Here is a 24,238-nt window from a genome sequence, read left to right on the forward strand (position 1 = left end):
AACATTTTAACATTTTATTATGACGAAAGAATGTGCATTACAATATACTCTTGACAAAACAAATACATGGAGAATGGATGCATTACGCACCTTGAAATTACTGAGACCCTTTATTCCAAATTATTCTTAAATAATTTCTCATTGAAGTGACAATGTTAAACCTGACCACAACTACTTAATTTAAAAAAAAATAAAAAAAAGCACTGCTGTTGCATTATGGTTACGGAGTTGACATGAGAGAAAGCACTTTCCAGCGGGCATCCTCATCACTCGGTTACCCTCCTTTGGCACTCTCATTTGATAACAGAATCTGATGACCGCTCTTAAGCCTGCTTAGTTAAGCCCATCACAGACCTGTATTTCATTGAAAGCTGGACCTGGTTGTGAACAGTAGAAGCAGAAAGGAGTACCAAAGACGCACATAATGACAAGACAGCAACAAGTGGTAATAAGACATATGCTTTGATTTTTGTAACTGGTCGCTGAAAGAGTTGGTCATTAACATTCTCTAGGAGCTGAGGAGAGCATGAGGACAAGCTCTTTAGCATAAACATACAAAATATAATTGTTTCACAAGGCAAACATGATTGGGCCAGTATTTTCCACCCTCCTTTCACTTGAGTTCAGATACCCAAATAGCACAGAAAATATAGAACCTTTCCTAATATTCAATTGAACTACAATACTAACTATGGTTTGAAATTCACACTGGATTGTTTTCAAGCTAACACGTTAAAGTCAAATGTTTACATAAAATATTTGACTAAAACAAAGGATCATTGTTGTTATTATTACATGAGCAATAAAGAAAACATTTACTATTGAAGGAATGTGAAGTGCTTGTTTATAATGTTATTTGGAATTGATACAGCAACAAAGCCTGATAAATGAGAATCATTAAAAGGTAAGAGATGCAGTTTGGGTATGGCCAGTTTGTAGGGTTTTCACCAAAGCCGCATCTTCCATTTAACAGCTTAAAACATCAACAACATAGCAGAATTTCCTTTTTCCACAGGGATGATTTGAGCAGCCCCTGGTCCTTGTTTACTGTTCATACGTTGGTCCATATTGTGGAGGACATGGTTTAGTGAGTTACTCCTGACCTGTCGTGTTCTGTTCTGGAGCCAACAGTATTACTGCCAAATTCTTCTGGGGAAATGTCCTCTTCTGCCTCCAATATTCTGATCTAGTGAATGTGCGAGGTATGGACTTAGACGAGCTCTACGTAATTGGCTGGAAACATTCCAAAATGCCCCCCAGGGCCATAGCCTCGCCACCAGCCCTCGTCAATCATCTCGATGCCAGTGATGATGTCATCCGGATCAAAGGAGATCTCAGTGTCATCAGCTGTGGAATGAAAAGAGAAATACCTCAGACCGTCATTTCCATATTGATTTACCGTGTATTTTTAAGGTGTCTATTCCCTCAAGGGACTATCAATTTCTATCCAGCAGTTCCACCTAAATCGATACACATTTTCCATACCAAAAACCAGTACAGTGGACAAACTAGCGTCAGTGAACTGCCAGTAGGCTGTAACTATTCTTACCAGCCTGGTAGTCGTAGAGGGCCCGGGCACATAGACCTCGGTCTGCAGGCTCCTCTGCAGCCACTTCATACAAGTTCTCTTCTACCTGTGGGAGCAACAAGGGATTCAATACCTCAGATGTTCATCAAGCATTCAAGAGAGTTTCATAGTTGGGTGAAATAACAGTTACCTTGGAGTTAACAATAATCCATTATTCAACTCTGGCCCAGCCTGGAATTAGCATTATTAGCATCGTCCAAATTCCTGAATTGAAACAGTGCATCCCGACCAACAACAGCTGCATTGCAAACAGAAACCTATTCCAAAACACCAATACTAGTGCTGTTGTTTAACTCAAGGAACCTGTCAATGTTGTATTCCTCAAGGTTTTCATTGTCATTATGTCAATCTTGTTTTCAATTGAACGGACACTTCCTATGTTTACCGGTCAGTTCTTTTCACAATGGTTTTGTTTACAGTGTGTTTTTCAAAGTTTTGATGTAACAACCAATTAGCATTTAGCCACCGATTAAATCATTGCTGAATAACGGAGGCTGTGTGGTGGCTACAGCTGGCATAGTGCCAGTTTAATAGTCACCAAATTCCACCAGTTGATTTGTCAGTACATTGTCCAAAAACCTTTTGAAAAATATTCTAGTGTGACCGATTATGAAATTTAATTTGAGGAGTTTAAGAGTTAGTTAGCACTTGCAATGCAGCTTTTGTTGCTTGAGACACGTTGTTGTATTTGGATAATACTAACAATGCTAAATCCAGGCTTGTGATAGAGGTGAATAATGGATTGTCATGAAAAATAACTCCACAGGCTTTCAAGAACAACAAGGATTACATTAAAAAAAAAAGTCATTTCACTCATGAATCTAGGGCAAACCATCCCTTTAAGTTCAGTGACATCACTTGACTTGAATTACACGGATTTCAAATTAGTGTAAATAGGGACTTGCTATTAATGAATACACTAGCTCAAATGGCCAAATACATGTTGACACCCCTTTAAATCAGTGGATTTGTCTGTTCCAGCCAAACCCATTGCTGACAGACAAATAAAAATGAGCACACAGCCATGCAAACTTTATAGACAAAAAGTGGCAGGATGCCACCTCTCCCAACAAGTCAGTTCTTCAAATGTCAGCCCTGATGTAGCTGCCCCGGATAACTGTAGGTGCTGTTAACGTGAAGGGGAAACGATAAAATTGTATAGGGAAAAACAACAGATCAGCTGCGAAATAGTAGGCCACACAAGCTCACAGAATAGGACTGAACACAGACAAATCTAGGTATAACAGATGCCGGGAGAACACTACCTGCCAGAAGTTAAACAAGAAAAAATGATGTTTGGTTCATTTGGTGAATGAAGTTTTTACAAAACAGCACTGGATGTTTTTGGAATGAGAAAGCTTGTGAGAACTGCTCCTTTGTGATTAAGTACAAAGTGTACACTGGTTATACTTAGACACAAATATTCATTAGCTGAATGACTTTGGCAGGTAGAAAATGTTAATGTTTATCCCTGAAGTCAGTGATGCATACACATAAATGGAGACTGTTATACTAGCCAAGGGGGAACCAATTCCATCATTTGGGAAGATGCTTGGGAGAGCAGGCATTAACAGTTTGGGCCATGAAGTTTAAATGAATTAATCTCACTGCTCATGTGCTACGACAAACATTTACCTGTGCAGGCTCTTCATAGAGGCTGTTCTGAGCTGGCTCTGGGGTGTGGTTGTGCTGCATGGGAGCTGCCGGTGCCTTCACTAAAAGAAAAAATAACCTTTAGTCTTGACCTGAAAATGTTTACCACTGTCCAATGACATGTGGCAGGAGGGATCCACACCAGAATAAAGTAACAGAAAGAGATGGTTATGATGTTTTTTTTTTTTTTAAATGTTCAGACTATGGTGTGTGTGGAGCAGGGCCCACCTTCATCATGCCACTGTTCCTCAGAGACTTCATCCTGAACAGGGGTTGCCTCCGGCTCATTAAAGCCCTGAGACTGGAATGGTTTATCCACACTGGAAGTGGACTTATCCACAACTGTCTCATCCACACTGGGTTCTTATTATGATACACACAAATGATGGGTCACAGAGGACAGGGACACTAATGCACTACCTTACACAAACATGCACTCATAAATATTCAGACACTAAATATTTGCATTACCATCTGAATACACATGAAAAACAGGCAGCACACTGCATTAGATTGAATATGTACAGCAATCTAATAATAGCCATGGTGGAATTTTATAAACAACTACTTATATGCAAGGACTCATTTCTAATTTATGAATTTAGAGCAACTGAATTAGCACTGAAAAAGACCTGATTCAATCAAAAGAGCAGAATGGTGGTCCTTGATCAGTTGACCATTAAGAAGACAACATGGCAGTTGTGTTAAAAAAGCAACTAGCAGTCCCTCTGCAATATTGAAAACCATTTTGTTTAAGAAACCTTGGGAGAACCCTGCATGAGGATAAGTTAGAGCATGAAGGGAGTAGCAACAGAAAAACCATTTGGACTTAAAGGGGCACACCATTCACAAGACAGTCACTGAAATTGCCAAGCTCCTCGAGATCACATCGTTTAACAAAAATGCACTGCTTCCCGTTTTAATAATTAACTTGTTTTGTTCATTGCAAGGTTGAACTTTTCAGCAGGAAAGTGATTTCATAAAGATGTGACTGGCGGGCACCTTTAATGATAATTAAAAAAAATGAAGTAGCAGCCAATAGTTATGTTTGTTATTTCTGTCAAATTGCTAAGTATTTGTGTGTGCACGTTTGTCTGAAAGGATCAGTTGATTTCCCGTACGTAGATGTTGCTATGTTTGTGTGCCATTTAATACGGTCATCGACTGACCAATCGCAATAACAGGATGTGGTCATTTCATATCTAAAAATCCCTAAGATGCTGTGGAGATGTGTCATGTGACAGCAAAGCCTGGGCTGAGGAACACGCCCCGGGTCAGTGATATGGGTGAGCTCAGACCTGCAACAGGGACAAGACAGGTAGAGGCTGCTGGCAGCGGGGAGGCTGGGCGCAGGGGCGGCTCGGGCTCACATGGTTGCTTAGACAGAAAAGGGCTGTGCAAACGCCCTGAGAAACACACACCAGAACAGACAGACCGGTTGGCCGGAGGAGTTGCCCATCAAAGCAAAGACAGGACAAAGCAGACGCAGTCAAGAGACAAGATGTGATGAAACATTCGGATAGGTTCGAGCGGACGATGGTACAGTACTGCAATGGGAATCTCCTTCAGTAATCATCTGAAGTTGTCTAGATTGGTAAATAGAACTTGGCATAGCCTACACAGAACAGTCGTATGGAGTAGGTGTCCTACCTGGCTGGGGATTGGCAGAGGCGTGGGCATCACTGTCTGTGGTGCTGTGGGCCATACCCATCTCTCTCTGTTTGAACATTTCTCTGGGGTTCATAGAGCGCTGGGAGATCAGAGAAGCCGCCTCCTTAAGTCAGACATGCACACAGGTTACTTTGAAGAACTGTTCCTGTTCATTTATTATTTATCAGCAGTGAGGACAGTAGACTAGACTGACCACGTCACCTCAACAAGCATGTTCTGAAGTTGCTTACTGCTCTTCAACCGTTTTACAACTAACTCATTGTAAAACGCATTTGACAATCCCCAAAAACTGCTGTAAATGGTTATAGCAATGTTCGGGGTCTCCCTGTCCCACAGCAGGCCAAATGAATGTCTGGCATCTTCACACAACCCCAATCACATCCCCAGGGCCAGACTTAACTCACATTGGCTTTCTCCACAGACTCCCCACGCCTCATCCCTTTCTTCTGAGCTGCCTGGAAGTCCTTCTCCTGCGCCTCCTGATGATGAGGCATCACACAATTCAACATCATCTTGACTTATGTCACTGTATTCTGTATAGCCTAGCCTTTGGTTATACTTAGTATTGTGACCTATAAAAAGAATCATTTAAGTGATGGGATCGATTGCACAGCCTGACCCCCCCCCACATGAAACACCAGATAAACAAAGGAACTGATCCTCCTCAGAAGACAGGCAGCCTCTGCGAGCCAGCAGACAACCCACCCATTGTTGTTGTTCAAGGTCTCGGCTCTCAGCTTCCTGCTGCTGCTGGTACTTCCTGTTCAAGAAATGTCAGTTTAAAGGCTGATGCAGATTTGCCATTAAGGCAACCAGGTTCGCATTGTCAGCTAACTAACCACTTTTTGACTCACTTCTGCTGGTCAATAACAGAGGCCCTCTCCTTGTCCCTCTTCTCTCTGAGACTTGCCTCCTTGGCCTCTCTGTCCTTCCTGTCCTTCTCTAGCTTCTGGCGCTCCTCATCTGCCTTGCAGCGCTCCTCCTGACGCCGCTTCTCCTCATCTTTCTGAGACAGAAAGGTATACCAGCTTAAAGCATTGTGAATGGTGTCATAACCGCCATACTCTACCAGTACATGGCGAGCGGCAGTACCATATGTTCGTGCATATCTGACCACTATGGTGTGGCTCAGTGAGTCCCTCTAGTGGGGGAAAGATGTTAGAGCCTGCTTACCTCTGCCTGAGCCCAGAAGTTGTCTTTATTGGTACGTTTTATTTCAGACATTGCGTTGGTCTTCTGATACACAGAGCCCTTTCACAACAAAATGCAAATGTTAGCTAATAAATCACTATCTACTAAACTTCTTACATCACAGTATTTAAGAAATATTTTTACACACACACACACACACACACACACACACACACACACACACACACACACACACACACACACACACACACACACACACACACACACACACACACACACACACACACACACACACACACACACACACACACACACACACACACACACACACACACACACACACACACACACACACACACACACACACACACACAAAATATCATCGTGTGTATCTTTTTTTTGTGTCATTTTTTTCATTCGTTTGCTGAGTCTGCACCAACAGCTTGTTTTCCATAAACAGAGCATGTTTGTTTTAATGGTCATGTACATGACTATTCTTCCCATGTCTTTTATCCCTCTGAAGCAGAACTTCGGCAAATGTCACAAAACTTAACACTCACACGGCACTTGAAGTGCAGAATGTCAAGAGTGTTAATAAAGATGTTCAACTACCTCTCCAGACATAACAATGATAAATTACTCTTTAGTTAGCTACATCTTATTTCCATAAAATGGCTCTTTGTCTACTTGATATTGTTTACGTGGCTAAAGAATAGCTATGTATTTATACCAATGTTTTTCCATTATTACTAACAGGAAAGTTTTCTGAGCAACAGCTTCTTTGAAGATAAAACATCAAAATATAAACGTAAAGGTTTAAAAATGATCCATGTCAAGACAATATCTTGGTCACAGGCAATTTCCAGTACGAACACAAACCAGACCAAAATCCCTTACTGACACAGCATGGTGAATGACTATGCTGAGCTTGCAAGCTTAAACCAGCCTGGCTTCTCCAGCTGCAGCCTTGGCCTGCCATCACGAACCTCAACTAAGCCAATGGATTCTACTGTAGATGAATCACTGTCAGCAACATTCAACACTGGAAACCAAACCACACTACAATGTATTGCACAAGGCTGTAGCTTTCTAAGCAAAATGTCCACAGGCAGAAACAAATTGTCTATGCAAGCATACTTGACGAAAGAACTTGTGCAAATGTATGACCTGCCTATAAGTAACAGTCTCATTTTTACATTATAATATATACATCTTAATTTATTACATACCACAGGTCCCTGTGGGCCAGCATCACGAAACTTGTTAGATTCTTTGTGGAAGCTGTAGTTGGCCCCTGAAGCCTTTGCAACCTTTTGCATAATAGCATCAGGTTCCACATCCTCCTCCGCACGTGCATTTATTGTGACATGAGCACCCTGGAATTAGAGTGGACATTTTAGCTACAAATATCATGTATCAAACATCACAGATATGGCCAACAAAAAGCTTTGTTTGGGTTATTAGACATCGTCAGGGCCATCACCGTTAGGATCTGTTGACATGCAGTTAGCAGGGTGACTATCAAGATAACAGACTACTTGAAGATGCAAAGACTACAACAACTACATGTACCCTGAAAACCATTTAACTGGAACTTAAATCTGAAAGAGAGTGTAGGCAGTTATTCTACTATTATTATACGATTAACTTTACTCAATCAGCAAACAAACGGTCTTAACCTTATAGCAGCTAGCACAGACATTTCCATACTGGTCCCCTGTGAAAAAACAACCTAATAACCCATCTGTTGCAAACACCATGCACAACCATCAAGACCTAATGTCAATGCTTGGAGTTCAGATCATTTCCGTTAGTGTATAACTAGCATAGAATTGCTGGAAGACAAATAGTTGGAAATGTAATGTAGCTGATGAATCCCCCCAAAAAGGGGGCGGGTTGTGATTTGTTTTAATGCTTTGGGGATGGCTGTGCATGTTTTTTTAAATTTTAACTGGGCACAGAAGGTGGTAGTGGATTTTTCCCTGGTCTACGTTCACCATTCTGGTTTCAGTCATCAATGTCTTCTATTGAACTCCATATATAAAATACTGTTTGGACAGCACAAGTAATTGTTACCATTTATTCGCGCGCGCGCACACACACACACACACACACACACACACACACACACACACACACACACACACACACACACACACACACACACACACACACACACACACACACACACACACACACACACACACACACACACACACACACACACACACACACACACACACACACACACACACACACACACACACACACACACACACACACACACACACACAATAACCAAGTCAATAAACTCCGGGGATATCGATCTGTCCAGTTAGGAGGCATAAGTGATTGTGAACCTGGAGATGCCATGGTGAACATTATGCTGCTTGCAACATCATCCAGCATGACCGGTTCGGTGGGGGGGGTCAGTGATAGTTTGGGGAGGCATATCCTTGGAGGGTCGCAGACATCCATGTGCTAGCCAACAATACCCTGACTGCTGTTAGGTACTGGGATGAAATCCTCTGGTGCAGTGGGCTCTGGGTTCCTCCTGGTGAAGGACAATGCCCTGCCTCATGTGGCCTGAGCGTGTAGGCTGTTCATGGATGAAGGCATTGATGCCATTGACTGGGCCTCCCATCCCCAGACCTGAATCCAACTGGAACCTCTGAAACGTTATGTATCGATGCATCCGACACCACCAAGTAACACCACAGACTGTCCTGGAGCTCACTGATGCCCTGATCCAGGTCTGGGAGGAGATCCCCAAGGACACCATCCGCCATCTCATCAGGAGCATGCAGATTTTGTCAGGAGGGAAAACAGGGACATGGGGGGGCCATACACACTACGGAGTCACATTATGAGTTGCCATGATGAAATTCACACAAGTTGGAACAGCCTTGATTTTCAGTATGCGTTTGAATCCAGCCCTCAATTGGTTGCTGATTTTGGTTTCCATTGACTGTTCTTACATACATTTCAGCTCAACGAACAACACAAGGTGCAGTGAAGATTTTGATCTTTAATATATTTCATTCAATGTGTGATTTAAGTGTTCCCTTAATTATTTTGAGCAGTGTATTTGAATATTAGATTGTGTTTATGAACAACAAAACAATTACTGTCCAGACAAAAACATAAAATAATTTTCTCAAGTGGTCCAAGTTTGTTGCACGGTACTCTACAAACAGTCCATTAGTTCATCAGACTACCTAAATCTTGAACTTACATTATCCTTTATAACACCAAAATGCTGTGGTGAACACTAAAATCGGCAGCTACTCCACTTCCTGAATTTGTTTTAACTAGTTATTCAAGGTCCTGTTGAGACAATCTTTGCAAGCGTACTAACAATTGATTGGATTTTCATTACTAGCTAAACGTCCTGTCAGTGTGTAGAGAATGTGTAGACCACTTAAAAGGAAATTACCTTGAGAAAATTAGCCATGGCACTGACATGATTGGCACATATTCCTTTTCTGGCATCTTTTACACCTTCTCCAGTCTGAAACAAAAAGCATTATTCAACTTGAACACTACACAATGACACATTTAGAAGAAACAGAGCATAGTTCAGCACTCACCCAGTTGATAAGGACATATTTGCACAGGCCAGAATTTGGGTCCTGGACACGACAGAAAGCGTACATAACTTTCCCACTGTTAAGTTCCTCCACCAGTTCCTCCAGTCCACCATCTAAAACACCCACAATCATAATGTTGTAAAAGATATGCAAAGTCAGTCATGTACATTAACTAAAAGGCAGAACAATTTTTACTTGTTCTGTTTTTGACAGTAACTGCTGTAAGAGTCCACCTTTATTAGCAAACAGTCAGTTTCTTCTACAAAACACTAAATCGAAACAAAACATCACTACTGGAACATTTAACATTTCTGCTTGAATCTTTCAATTCATCTTACTTTGCTTTGAAACAATACAGGCCTGTGAAAAACTTTAATTCCCATTTAACAACACATCTTGACCTTAAATGACACATCTAGTGAATGAGTGCAGATAGTGAATAAAGGGTCAATTTGCAACAACGACCAACAGTACATGAAAATGACATAACTAGTTAGTCATGATATACCAGGTAAGCCTACTTCGCAGTTATGAGGTTTTTCAAATTAGTATGATTACAATGATTGCCCATTCTGGCTATGCAAGGCAAGGAGCCATTACCCATTAAATCAAATTATAATACACAACTAGAAGCACACCTGTATCACACACTCACCTCCCTTCTCTGCCAATCTGATATCATTAGTATTCCCCTCATAGGTGAATAAGACCCTGCAGAAAAGAATGCCAGGGTATAGGGATCACACCACCATTTGAAAACATTTGTATCGTCTAATGGCAGCAAAGATCATTTCAACATCAGTGTCACGTACAGTACTCAACACTTACTCACAGCCGTTTGATAATAGCATTAAAAGGTAACCTGGCAAGGTGATTTACTCCGCTGAAACATGACATTAGCCATGGGAAGTTCTACTCTTAAATGATTCAGATCTGTTTGCAACAGAATGACAATATCACTCGTTCGATTCAATTTGGCATTGTGTTGAAATTGAATGAATCACCAAATCGTGAGTTGAACAAGTCAAAAAAAGAGGGTCGTTAGTAGAGTCGTTCAAAAACAGCTCTACATAACACATTGGTTGAACAGCATAACTTCGGAGCAGGCAATAAACCTAGATCACGTAATAATGCATGCATGTGGTGAGAAAGGGCTAAATATAAGATTCTGAATTTCCTCTTTCAGGGTTAGTTCCCATATTAGGCAAAAGGAAGCGTGCTTCGGCAAAAAAAAAAAGAGCACGCAAACCCTCTGGGGTTGATAAACCCCTTGAGAGCGAAAGCTAGTTAATTATTTCAGTTCTTCTTTAAACACTGCCACCAACAGGTTTAATTTGAAGCTTACCTAAAATAGTCATAGCATGAATTAATTTTCTGCATCAAGTAGTTTACTGAATGACTTTACACTAAGTACTGCATACGACTGAAATGTACGTGAGCAAAGGCACTCAACGAAAAAACTAAATACAAATACGCTCATTGCAAAGTACATTTACCATTAACGTTACATCGTAAACTAGCTACTAATACTATATCTACAGTACCTAGCTATCGAAGTTATACAGTACAGTAAATACTACTTGCTAGCTGTTAAATGTACTACAATAATAGCTACTGATTGCTAAGCATTATTAGTACTAGCGTTGCTACTTTGCTAACGTTATAGGTAAGCTAGGGAAATTGCCAAACTGGACGGGGTCATGCGATTTCTGAGAGAACATACATGGCAATGTTCATCCAACAGTATCTTTCAAACAAACATATTTAAGCAATTAGGATGTACAAGCTAGCAATCTACTGTACCGTATATCATGTAACTGCAAGGGAGAAATTAAATGCCAACGCCAGTTAACGCTAGCCTAACATATTAGCGGATGCAACTTTTATGGCGATGAAAACAGCTAACTAACGTTAGCTGTTCTGCTACCGTCCTTACCAGTTGGTGTTGGATTTTTCATCTACTACCTCTTTGTAGGCATTTGTCAGGGCAATGCCGTTTTTGCTTAGGTTCACTGCCATCGTTCCGTCGCTGAAACAGTTCTGTATTAACGAGATACGCCAACCCTATACCAAGGAGAGGCTGAATAATCAATTGAAATGACTTCTAAATGAGAGCTCAGCACACAGAAGGAAGCTGTATGCTAGGCTACATCATGAACAGAACATTCCACACCCACTTCACAACCGACGTATAAATAAATACATCATAGAGATGGTTAGAGGGCTTAACTGAGTGTTCCAACATGAACATAGCCATTAAAGACATGCAAATGTGGCACAAGTCCCTGGATGGCAACAAACATTGTAGGATAAAAGTGAATACATAAAAAAAGTACACATATGGTATCATGTAGCAACCAACAAAATGTTGAACATTTTTCAAAGAAGCCACCCTTTGCCTAGCCAGCTTTGAACACTATTTGCATTCTCCCAACCAGCTTCATGAGCTAGTCACCTGGAATGCTTTTCCAACAGTCCTGAAGGAGTTCCCACAAATGCCGAGCGCTTGTTGGCTGCTTTCCCTTCACTCTGAAGTCCAACTCATCCCAAACCATCTCAATTGGGTTGAGATAGGGTGATTATGGGTGTCATCTGATGCAGCACCATTTATCTCTTTCTTGGTCAAATAACCTTTAAACAGCCTGGAGGTGAGACAAATCAAACTAAGTAAAAACCTGTTTTCATTTATTTGGGCTGCAATCTGAGGGGCAGAAAATTGCCTATTTCTGAGACTGGTAACTCGAATTCCCTGCAGCAGAGGTAACTCTGGGTCTTCCTTTCCTTTCCGTTCTAATGACAGCCAGTTTCATTATAGCACTCAATGCTTTTTGCGATTGTGCTTGAAAAAAACGTTCAGGATTGGCTGACCTTCTTGCCTTCAAGTAATGATGGGCTGTTCTTTCTCTTTGCTTATCTGTGTAGTTCTTGCAAGAATATGGACAATTAAAGTACAGACATAATGACGGTCTTCTGTATACCAAACCTACCTTGTCACAACACAACTGGTTGGTTCAAAAGCATTAAGACAATCCACAAATGTACTTTTACAACGCACACCTGTTCATTGAAATGTATTCCAGGTGACTACCTCATGATGTTGGTTGAGAGAATGTAGAGACTTTGCAAAGATGTTGTCAAGGCGAAGGGATGTTTTGGTTCCCGCAATACGATTAGTCAAGCAGAATATGAAATTAATTTCAGAAAAATAAAACAAATGTTTAATTCAAAATGTCAAGCTATTTTCTGTCATGTGTATGCAAGGGGAGGCAACTGGTAATAGTGATAGGAAGTCTTAATCACATACAGATATCAAATTTGAGATGCATTTATTTAAGAAGGCTGGTCCTGAATTTCAAGTTAACAATGCTGTACAATTCAGAAACTAGTAGCCCCATTTACATTAGGAGTCTCTAGTGATTCAAATACTTTCCCTTTGGTGGGGAAAACAAGCCCTGATAGCAATTTACAGTATCTATATACATAGAATAATGGTTAAGGCTAAGATTTTTTCTGGTGTCAGGCAAATTAATTGTAAATGATCTGGTATCTGGCCAATGGCTGTGAACATTTTCTCTGGAGTGGAAAGCATGGCAAGATGTTCTTATTACCTTCATATTAATATCATAATTTAATCTAATAAACAGTTCATTCTTTTTATGTAACTCCAACATATATTTGGGATAATTTCCCTTCTTTGGCCCTTTTAATGGTCAGTCTGATTGTGTTGGCATTAGGAAACCAATTCCAAGATTTTTAAGTCACAGAACAGATGAGCTGACAGTCAAAACCCACTTTCTTTCCCATTGATCTATTATAATCATTTAAGCCTGTGACAAAAAGCAGTTTGCCAAAAGTTCTGTCTCACCCAAAACTGCTTTTACACAAAACTGCATTATCATATTAACAATTGTTAATTCAACCTTAGTGTGAAAATATTTATTAAAAATCTATCCAGAAGTTGACTGCACTGGTCCTTTAAATGCAGACATGAAAAATGGTCTTTATTCTGCCTCTTTCTAAAAACATATGAAAGGTGGTTTGATAACATCAATACATTATTTGCACTAGGAAGATACTTCTATAGGAGAGGGGTGTGCTGTCCACTGCCTACAGTACTCATTTGTCATTTTAACAGGATAATATTTAGGCCAGAAGCAGTACAGCTTGCTATGAAATGGTACTATTGTAGCCAATCCTCTTATTAATCCATTTGCTTTCAAGCATCAAGTTATCAGTTACAGTTTGAAGCTGTTATGTTTGCATTTTTGCCCATTGTAGGCCCTAAGCCTTTAAGAAACCCACTGGAGAAATGAGATGATTCTAGCTATTATCTCTTTGGATCAGACCAGAACAACATACTCTAAGGAACATTTGATGGATTGAGGCATAATGCATTCAAAACTGACAACTGGAAGACAAATTACAAATAAAAAAACAAACAAATAAAGAAAAATCATCAGGAAATAGGTTTTGTCCAGTGGCATTATTAAGTATTGATTTGGCAGTCAGATTCAGAGTAGATATTCAATACATTGCGGCTACAATGTTGAACAAGTATTTAGTGTCTAAACCATAGCCTAATAACCAATTCTAAATGTCAGTCATAAGGTAATTGTGTTGTGCTCCTAAATGAAACCACTCTACAGTACAGTGACGTGCAACCGGTTTTTGAATACCAAACAACCTAAATGGTCTAAATCCATCAAGGGCAGTCACCTCTAAAAATCAAGCATTTAAATGGCCACATTTTTTATACTTCCCTTTTCCCACCAATACGTTTTTTATTCCCTTTCCATGGCAACATCAGTTACTGTGTTAAAAATACTCTATAGCTCAAGACAAGCCGTCTAAATAATCCAGTACCTGCACTGTATGACTGACTTTGAATTTCATATTACAAATGGCAGATCAATCACAATGGCGGTCATTTGTGACATAAAAAAAAACATTAATTTGCAGTATAGCAAATGTATTGCCTATGTGTACTGTAGCAGACCTCAGAAGAAGTAGAGAGTAAAGTTCCAATCGATGAGAACAAAATCAAGACATCTGCTGAAACCAATATGCAGCTGCCATTACTCATAGTAAAACTTGTGTTAAAATGTTAAGATGTAAAAGGCATGGGAAATATGCGAGACATCTAGTAAACATCACAAAGCAAGATGAAAAGTACACCTCAAATTACTAATTTAAACAAAAAGAGAAGTTAATTCTTAGACCTGCAACCATGTGTCATAAATGCAAGTTGTTTCTATCTCCCACCTAAAGAAATAACTCCAGTTTTAACCAATGGCATATTCAATGTAATAGCATGTGCAGTGTCTATCCACAGCATGATCAAAACCTATTTGAAAACATTCACATTCACATCAGTGTTGTACAGTAAAACAATCTGTGATAATGGTAAGATGAAAAGGAAAAGCTAATTAGTGACCAATGTCAGATATCTCCAAAGACAACTTCTGTACATCTGGATTAAAGCAGCATCTCAGCATCTAACAAAGGTCTGGTAAATTTTCCACACACCAAAGGATACTACAGTGCCCTTTCACAGACAGGCTAGTTGGATATATACCTGAGCTACTGTAGTTAGAGGGTGGCACTCTAACTCAACGGTATGGCTGGGGAGTAGAGATGAGCTTTAACTAGAGTTCAAGTGCCACCTTACAGTATGATTGTATGGGGTAAGACACTTGCCCTGGATGGATTTAGGACAGGAAGCAAGGACACAGGCGACAGATAGAAGTGGTTGAGGTTTCAGAACCTTCTCCCTGGTCTCTCGCTCATGAGCACAGACACCAGTCCAATCCAGGGCTGCGCACCTTCATAGCACCGCTCTCCAGAATCTCCATGACCACCGGTCGCCACATTTGGGGAATTTCCAAATACACATAGGGTAAAAAATAATAATGAATTGGCTCAGGGGGAAACAGAATGACCGTCTGAATCATCTCACATTATGTCCAGGAGTGACAGTTTGTGTAGAACTATCTCCCAAGTCTTAGTGAGTCATGGAACCACATTGCTGGATACAGCCATGCACCATTGTGCTGAGCACTCCAACTCAATTGCACATCTAACATCTGAGGAGGTTATTACAATAACACAGCAAGGCCACTGAATACATGAACATACAGTTATACAAGACATCCAAAAGGGGCAACAAAAAGTACCTTTGATCGGAGGGAGAACCAAGCCACCCCCACTTCAGCATTCAGTAGAATAACACAACGATGTCATGATAAGAACAGTGATCATAATAATATGAATATGAAGAGTAACACTGATAATAATAGTCACAATAGTAGTAATAGTTTGTCTGGGTGTGGTGGTTTGGACCATGAGGTGGTTCCAGTATTCCATAGAGGAGGAGTGCTTTGAGGAGCTCCTCAGGCCTTGCTCAGCAGATCCATACAAGTCATGAAGAACAGCACATGGCAGCAGCTCAGCATTTAGCAGCCAGGTTGCACTGTCCCTTATTTTATCACCTCCTTCTCCAACCAGAGTGTGTAGTTATGTTTCCCCACTTGTTCATTTGCGTTACGTTAATATTAATCATTTGTTTTTTTCTTCTTTTAGTGTTTTCATTTTACACGCCTTCTCACATTGCATACTTCTGTGTCCATTCTCTTGCTAGTCTGTTGTACCTGCAAAACAAAATAGAAAATGTTGTAATGTACCTGCAAAACAGAATTAGAAAACTGATCTCCAAGACCTTGCGTCCATCTTCGCTATTAAAAAGTTACATTAACTGTGGAATAGGCATTATAGGCATTTCGAAAGCAAGAGAAACAAACATTATAGCACACTCACTTTTCCCTGTCGGCTTTGTAGGTGTGCGCAATCTCAGGAACAAGCGGGTCATCGGGGTTTGGATCACAAAGCAGAGAGCAGATGGACAAGAGAACTATAGAAATATAGACAAAAAGTCATTAGTTAGCTACAACTGAAACTCCCACTAGAGAGAAACTAAGTGACCAATAAAATGTACATCAATACTGTTATCCATAGCAGGCCTACTGCTTCTGTCATTGCTTTTAACATAGAACAAAGATCCTTTGAACATGTATTTGCAAGTTCAATCAAGTTGAATAAAATAAATGTAAAGACCTTTAGAATATCACTTGTGGCATTAACCAGACATGTCAAGGTCTGTGCATGCCGCAAATGCTAAAAAAACCTCCAAAAATAAACCCATATTGGCAAAAAGTACTTTTTATCGGATAAGTGCATTAAATAACGAGTAGGCTTTTTGATGCCCAAGACAGAACAAGACAAACCTTACTGGTCACCCATTCCCTAACCCAGACTGAGCTGGGCCAATTTGCAACACCGAAGTTGGACTTCAGGGAACAGCAGATATGGCACAGTCAGAAACATTAAGCTAGGTTACAGTATAGAGTGGACAGAAATGTTGCTGGTTTAAATCCCCAACCAGACAAGAATAATCTGTGTTTCCATCAGTAGAACATTTGTTGTGACAGAAATACCCAGAAAATAAGCATTTAGGTTTATTCATAATATTGTTTCATGTTGTTGTTTATACTGTAGTACTCAGTACACTGTTAATCGATACTGCTGGTTAGCAGAGTCCCTGCTCCTTTTCCAGAGACTGAAAAACCTACATTAAAAATATATCTAATTCCCAGTAGTTATGAGAAACTGTGCACCTACAATCAGATTAGTTTACATCTAGCATATTGCGGGATCAAAATTAAATTCCCAAACCGATAAAGCAAAAACATTGATGTTTTACACATCCACCAAGCTGTATGAGCGACAAAGGGAATTACCTTTTGATACAGTAAGTGCAGGTGACCATTGTGATCTTAATATATCAAGACAAATACTTCCATTGCTGTTGATATTAGGGTGGTAGATCTTTGTCGTGAAAGCAACCTGCAAATTAATTGAAACATTTTATATACCAGTTCCAAATGCATGCAATAAGAATTTTGTTTCCGAATGTCAACTGAGCTCATTTTACTTATTCTTACCTTCGGTGGTTTGAAGGGGTAATCTGTAGGGAAGTGAATAGTAAGGAAGAACACTCCGCCCTGATAAGGACTGTCATTCTAAAAGAAAAGAGCTAACATGAGTAATTCGTACAAGAGTTAACTTGCCCCAATTGCTATGTAATTAACAGTAATGGCTGTGATAAAGTTGCATTAGGAATAACATTAACTAAATGGTTGTTTTATATAAGAATAACAACATAAGACCTAGTAAAAAGTAACTACAGTGTCAAATCCACTGATAATACCAGTGTTGAAACCATCAAGGGGCATCAACATTGGATCACCTGTGGAATTGTTGACTGGGACCCAATGCATAATAAATTCACATTGGGACTTTCAGACCATTACATTTTTTTGTTATTATGACTTTACTGCTAGTTGCATAGTAATTAAGGCCACTTCATACAAAGTGCTACCAGAAGGGGTAAAAATATTTTTAGAAAGATAAAAATATACCTAAAGCTTTTGTTGCTAAGCTATATGGAAATTTGAGAAAATATAAATAAAATCACATACTGGACCCATTATTGTCGCCTGCCAGTGAAACACTGTAAAAGGAAATATAGGTTAAAAGCCCATCAAACGTTGCCTAACTTAATGCATTGTGGATGTGTGCTTTTCACATGACTAAATGTAAGACTACAGACTACAAAATGTAATGTAACAAATAATATCTAAAGAAAGCATATTATATACACATAGAAGGTAAAATAACTCAACATAAAATAACAGATTCAGTGAATAAGACAGAATTTGATTATGAAAATATTAATGAATAGCAACACTCAAATTGCATTTTGCTGTCATTTCACCTTACTTCATTTGTAGATTATTTCACAATAACAGAATATTTCTGATTATTACATAAAATAAATGGGGTGTTTGTCTTTAGCACATTGCTAAACAGTAAGATAAAAAATGGGTTTTAGGAAACACCCTATTTTTACGAAATAAAAGTGCTTTATTAAAAAAAGGAAACTGGTAAAACAAGTTGTTATTGTGAATTCGTAAACAAACACAATATGGTCAATGATTACACAATTATTGAAAATATGGTAAAATTAAAGTGCTGCAACTTATCTTTTCAAAATAATGTGCTGAAATTACATATTTAATATTCAGTTGTATGGCCACACACACACAATGCTATCAATATAAAGGATGCATCCCCTACTGTTACTGTACATACAATCATCTCCAACTGGTCCCGCTGAGCACTGCGCAGGTGGATCCCTCTGCAAATCTGTCAGCTCCTGAAAATATTAACAATAATACATAAAACATTTCTATTGTGATTACACACAGACAAATTCTAATCGTTTGTAAACAAAATTGGTCTTTTGATCAAATCACATCAACTATTTTAGAGAGGAATCTGTCAAAATAATTGGGCTGTCTGTGCTATTATTAGGGTTGGGCATTTTAAATTTCATAAGCATAGCAAATGCTTATGCAAATGACATCATAGCCCTCTCCCTCTGACGGAAATAAACTTGTAATTCTTCACAAAAGAATAATCAGAGAGAATCTCACATTAAATTTAAAAGAATTCCAGTAGCCATATTCAAAAGTTCGATAACGGGTCTGAAGGCGGCCGAACATACCGTACTGTATAGATAGATGTTAAATAAGATATAAATATCCTTTTGTACCTTTTATTTATAAAACAATTAATCACACATCGAAGGGAATATATTAAAGATCAAAATCAGTACATTGTGCAATTCGTTGAGAACAAAATGACATAACAACGATCAGTGGAAACCAAAATCACCAATTGATTGAGGGCTGTATGAAAACTCTCACCGAAAATCTAAGTAAACAATTGAAATCACAGGCTGTTCCAACCTGCCAACTCAATGTGACTCAGTAGTGTGTATGGCCCTCACAAGCCTATATGCACTCAGGACAATGTCTGGGCATGTTCCTGATGATATGGCAGATGGCGTCCTGGGGGATCTCCTCTCAGTCCAGTGAGCTCAGTGAGCTCCTGGACAGTCAGTGGCAGTGCTGGGTGGCATTGGACGCACCGCAACATAACATCCCAGAGGTTCTCAGTTGGATTCAGGTGTAAGGAATGCAAGAGCCAGTCAATTGAATCAATGCATTCGTCATCCAGGAACCTAAACACTCTGGCCACATGAAGCCAGGCATAGTCCTGCACTAGGAGGAACCCAGGGCCCACAGCACTAGCGGAAGGTCTGACGATGGGTCTTAAGAACCCAGTACTTAACAGCAGGCAGGGTAACGTAGGCTAGCACATGGAGGTCTGTCCGACCCTCCAAGGAAATGCCTCCCCAGACCATCACTGGCCCACTGCCAAACCAGTCATGCTGGATGATGATGTAGGCAGCATAATGTTCACCATGGCATCTCCAGACTCTTTCACATCTGTGAAGAGAATGGTACCTGCCAATTCTGGTGTTCTCTGGTGAATGCCAATCAAGCTGCACGGTGCTGGGATGTGAGAACTAAAGGACGTCCGGCCCTCATGGAGTCTGTTTCTAACAGTTTAGTCAGAAACATGCACACCAGTAGCCTGCTGGAGGTCATTCTGCAGGGCTCTGTCTGTGCCCCTCGCTCAACTCGCAAATCGCTCAATCTAGGTCGAGGTGTCGCTGAGCCTTCCCTGGCATGCACAGTGCCCACTTGGGCAGGGTCTATCTTCCAAATTTATGCCACCGACAACCAGTCAACCAGTATAGGGAAAACACCCATCTCTGTCAATATTAATAAGTATTTAGTATTTGCATTCCTCCACCACTAAAAATGTATTACGATGATGCCAATTGGTCAATGTTCAAATAGCAATTTACTGTGTTTTACGTTATGCATGTATCACTCACCCGTGAGCCCAATGATCTCTGAAAACGTCCATGCATCAATTTTTAGAATTATATCTCTGTATGAAGCCAGAGAAGCATCATAAATAATGGGGCAACCGGACACCGCAATTATAAGTTTCAGGCCAAATGTTTTTTTTTTCCTAGCGAGTAGAAAAGAAAAGGGACTTCAAGATGCAGAGAACATCTGCCCAGCCATTGGCAGTCACCGAACTCAGTCACTGTCCTATCGCTGGAAATCAGCATAAAGTGGAACGTTTCTCAACTCACAGCTGTCACTGGGAGATTTTGTCTCTGAGTGGAGCTCTGCCTGCTTTTGCCGCGATTTGCTGGCTCTTGGTGGAAAGTAATGGGAGGGTGCCTCTTTGTAGCGTTAGCGAGTGGACTGTGTGCACGTAGGGTAAGACTGTACTGGGAGACAGAGCAAACGTATGGATGTGCCATCCTGGAGGAGCTAGACCACCTGTGCAACCTGAATGAGCTGCAGGTACCGCCTCATGCTACCAGTAGTGACAAGGACACTGGCAAAATGCCAAACTAGAAAAGAATCAGTCAGGAAGGATAAGGAGAGAGAAGTTGTCTGTGGCCACCACTCGCAAAACAATTCCCTTTTGGGGGTTGTCTTGCGGTTGCCTCTCCAATGCACCTGTTGTCACTTTCATTTGCACCAAAACAGGTGACATTGATTCACTATCGCATATGCTTCCTATCATGACAGATTGGTATCCTTAGAGTTCTTTACTTGGTGTTATTCTGTGATAACTACGTGTTCCCATATTTTAGCCATACCATAAATAACAATAATATGATTTACACAATCATACACTGACAGACAAAACATACATTCAGCGCTTTCACAAATTAATTAGGCTACAACACACTTTTTGACAACAGTGACTTAGCAATTAGAAGAGGGGTGTACTAATTTCATGGAGTGCTTAGTGTCTGCTGTTTCTCCCCCCAATTTAGTGTCCAAATAAGAACAGGTGAGTGGACGTCCTAACCTTTTTGTGACCAGAAATAATCAAGGTAGAAGCATAAACCCAGAAACTCTGACCTGCATGGAATGTGTTGGACACCTGTAAATTCAAGCATCTGAGAAGTTACCAAAAAGGTTGCTAGACCAAAACCCCATGCCGACTAGGTAAAAAATATATATTTACATCAGCTGCAACAGTATTGGGGCTTCCAGCGTTAGGTTAGTGGGTTTTATTCTCATGACAACCCACATGTAAAAATACACCGTGCAGTCCATTCGTATTTGGAAAGTGACAAGTGTTGTTGTTTTCATTCCAGACTCCAGCACATTGAATCTGAAATTAAACAATGAATAAGAGGATATAGCGCATACTGACTGCGTTAATGAGGGTATTTACATCTGTATATGTTAATACACAAGTTAATATGTCTCATTTGTCAGCAATACCTTTCCTAGAATGGTATAGGGTCTTTCTGGTACATAGAGCATCCTGTTTTCAAGGCTAACTAGTGTTTTTGCACCTTGCAGTCCAGCCCCTGTAGATCGGCTGGCTAAGTCTTTGGCAAAATGGTAGTGGCTGACATCCACACCTACCTCCTGGACAGTGTTGCTAATCTGTCACACAGTTATTCACAGCTTTTTTCATCATTATAGTGAGAATTATTTGGTCATCCACTGTAGATGTCTTCCCAAGGCTAGCAGATAATTTGCCACTGCTGAGCTAACCAGTGCTTTTCATCCTAATGTACTAAACCATTGATTTTGGAAAGCCTAACGTTTTGGCTATGTGATCGAGTTTATCTGAATCATAATTGCCAGCTTGCACTGACACTTCTTTGGTCTTTGTGTTGTTAAACACCAGCACCCAAACTCAAATGTAAGGCTTACAACCATTGACAGCTTTCTTGTGCATGCAACGATAATGCATGTAAACAAACCTGCCTAACAGGAGACAGCTATGAAACCAATATTACAAATACCTTTGGTATCCTTAAATGAGGGGGCTACCTTCAAAATGTGCTGTTATTTATAAATGGTTCATCAGATATGGATAAAATTACCATACAATTAAATTATCTATGAATCGTTTTAAATCCTAAGTGTTGGAAATCAGAGCCAATACAACTTGTGTCACTGTCCACATACTTGACTTCGTTGTTCAAATGACTGCTGCTAAGTCAAGTTGGATACAAACATCGGCTAAAACGCTTATTATTTTAAAACTATGGTACCTACTAGCCATATACCAGTTAAGTTTACATGGCTGGACCTTCCTGTGATGTTGTACATTAATCAGTAGACATTTTTTAATCCAGTTCACGTTAGCTAACTGCAGTACAGATGTAAAAGCTTTCCATTTTGTTATAAATACACTTCCCTGCCCCAGTGCCCCATTTGCAATTCCATATATGGCAACATTGACATTGGGGTTCAGTATTTTGGCGACTTGCAAACAGCTGTCATGTCACGCGTGCGCATTAGTTTCCAGCACACTCATGATTGCAAAATGATAGCGAACGTTAATGCTTGCTAGCATTAGGAAGGTAGCGTCAAATTGTACTTTCATCCGATTTGTTGAACACGAATGACTCGATTTTTTTCTAAAACACGAAGATTTGTTGTCCAAAACCTAATTCACTTTAGGCAGAGAATTTAGCTAGCTGAGACATGTGTCACCTAGTTAGCAAAAAAGGCTGTCCACCTGCTAAGGCCCTGGTAAGGTTAGCTAGCTAACAACTGACGACAGCTACAGTACACTAGCTTGCTAACAACTAGCTAGCCACTATTTAAGATTATTACTGTAGCTAACGTCAATGCGTCAATCGCAAAAGGCCACCATTGGTTAATCGTCTATGATTATATCAGTAAGTAGTTGGGGATAACAGATATGTTCGGTAGATACATGAAGTGACCAACGATCGTAAAGAAATACATTAATTTAAGCATAATAATTTAGCTGACTAGCTTGTTGCAACGCGTTTGATAGAATAGATGAAGAAATGGCTACTTAGCGGACTATAGAAGTTAGCTAGCTAAGCAAACAATAACAAACACTCACCTTTTGAATTCTTTTCAACGCCATTGCTCGTTTAATAAGATATGGATCTAATACACTTGGTACGGAAATGTGAGTAAAATTACGATATTTTCAAAGCAGTCAGTTCGTGTGTAAATAAATAATGTATCTGTCGTGGGGTTTTTCGAGGAAAAAAACCCTGCTATTTTCACGGTACAATCTTGGCTAGCTAGTTCTTAGTCTAGGTTTTGCTAACTTCTGCTAGCCTTCTCACCACCAATCTCGTTCCACTGCTAGAGAACGATTCCAGAATATCGCGAGATGAGAACTAATTTGTCTAGCTAACAAAATTATTCTTTGCTGTTATTGACGGATCGAAACCAACTGAAAGGAGTCTTTACCGCCACCTACTTTATTGGAGAGAGACTGGTCAAGGACTCTGTTATCCTATACCTGTTCAAACATTGGATGCGCTCCAGTTACGGCATCGTTGTAAATAGGCATACTACGGCTTTTCAAATCCCGGTAGGAAAAAATATATATTTATGTAGGTATCTTTTTAAACAATATTACAATGTTTTAGTATTCTAAATACATAAATTGATAGCTACATATAACCCCCCCCAAAACATTACATTTTCAGTGTTACAAAAAATTTATTCAACAAAGTAAATTCATCCACTTAAGTGGAATATTCTTATAAAAACAGATCATAAGCTTTTAAAGA

General features: G+C 39.9%; 2 protein-coding genes across 4 annotated transcripts; both read right to left on the minus strand.

Annotated features, from left to right (window-relative positions):
• dbnlb (drebrin-like b) lies at positions 1–11,833 on the minus strand. 3 transcript variants are annotated; one of them, XM_010876378.5, is made up of 15 exons: positions 11,591–11,833; positions 10,310–10,365; positions 9,655–9,767; positions 9,501–9,575; positions 7,294–7,440; positions 6,086–6,163; positions 5,767–5,918; positions 5,618–5,672; positions 5,317–5,391; positions 4,892–5,015; positions 4,540–4,647; positions 3,470–3,604; positions 3,224–3,303; positions 1,550–1,634; positions 1–1,347 (listed from the first exon to the last, which is right to left on the minus strand). In XM_010876378.5, the coding sequence occupies exons 1-15, from the start codon at positions 11,671–11,673 to the stop codon at positions 1,211–1,213; spliced, it is 1,503 nt and encodes a 500-aa protein (XP_010874680.2). In that variant the 5' UTR covers positions 11,674–11,833; the 3' UTR covers positions 1–1,210. The 3 variants fall into 3 exon arrangements, with proteins under 3 accessions (XP_010874680.2, XP_010874681.2, XP_010874682.2); XM_010876379.5 differs by lacking the exon at positions 4,540–4,647; XM_010876380.5 differs by lacking the exons at positions 3,470–3,604; positions 4,540–4,647.
• Positions 11,834–12,963: 1,130 nt separating this feature from the next.
• On the minus strand, positions 12,964–23,821 carry ube2d4 (ubiquitin-conjugating enzyme E2D 4 (putative)). Its single transcript, XM_010876377.3, has 7 exons — positions 23,554–23,821; positions 18,862–18,925; positions 18,189–18,220; positions 17,652–17,729; positions 17,448–17,553; positions 16,468–16,561; positions 12,964–16,301 (listed from the first exon to the last, which is right to left on the minus strand). The coding sequence occupies exons 1-7, from the start codon at positions 23,575–23,577 to the stop codon at positions 16,256–16,258; spliced, it is 444 nt and encodes a 147-aa protein (XP_010874679.1). The 5' UTR covers positions 23,578–23,821; the 3' UTR covers positions 12,964–16,255.
• Between the last annotated feature and the right edge of the window lie 417 nt (positions 23,822–24,238).

The sequence above is a fragment of the Esox lucius genome, chromosome 13, assembly GCF_011004845.1.
Source record: "Esox lucius isolate fEsoLuc1 chromosome 13, fEsoLuc1.pri, whole genome shotgun sequence".
NCBI lineage: Eukaryota > Metazoa > Chordata > Actinopteri > Esociformes > Esocidae > Esox > Esox lucius.

What these genes read in the sequence shown, in the direction of transcription:
- ube2d4 (XM_010876377.3), bottom strand. Translation starts at nt 23,577, where the DNA reads ATGGCGTTGAAAAGAATTCAAAAG. An exon ending in GGGACCAGTTGGAGATGATT is followed by an intron (nt 18,221 to 18,861) that starts GTATGTACAGTA and finishes TTCCTTTTACAG; the next exon opens with TGTTTCACTGGCAGGCGACA. An exon ending in TGCACTTACTGTATCAAAAG is followed by an intron (nt 16,562 to 17,447) that starts GTAATTCCCTTT and finishes ATATTTCTATAG; the next exon opens with TTCTCTTGTCCATCTGCTCT.
- dbnlb (XM_010876378.5), bottom strand. Translation starts at nt 11,673, where the DNA reads ATGGCAGTGAACCTAAGCAAAAACGGCATTGCCCTGACAAATGCCTAC. An exon ending in GGAACAGTGGCATGATGAAG is followed by an intron (nt 3,304 to 3,469) that starts GTGGGCCCTGCT and finishes TTTTTCTTTTAG; the next exon opens with TGAAGGCACCGGCAGCTCCC. An exon ending in TCTATGAAGAGCCTGCACAG is followed by an intron (nt 1,635 to 3,223) that starts GTAAATGTTTGT and finishes TTGCTCCCACAG; the next exon opens with GTAGAAGAGAACTTGTATGA.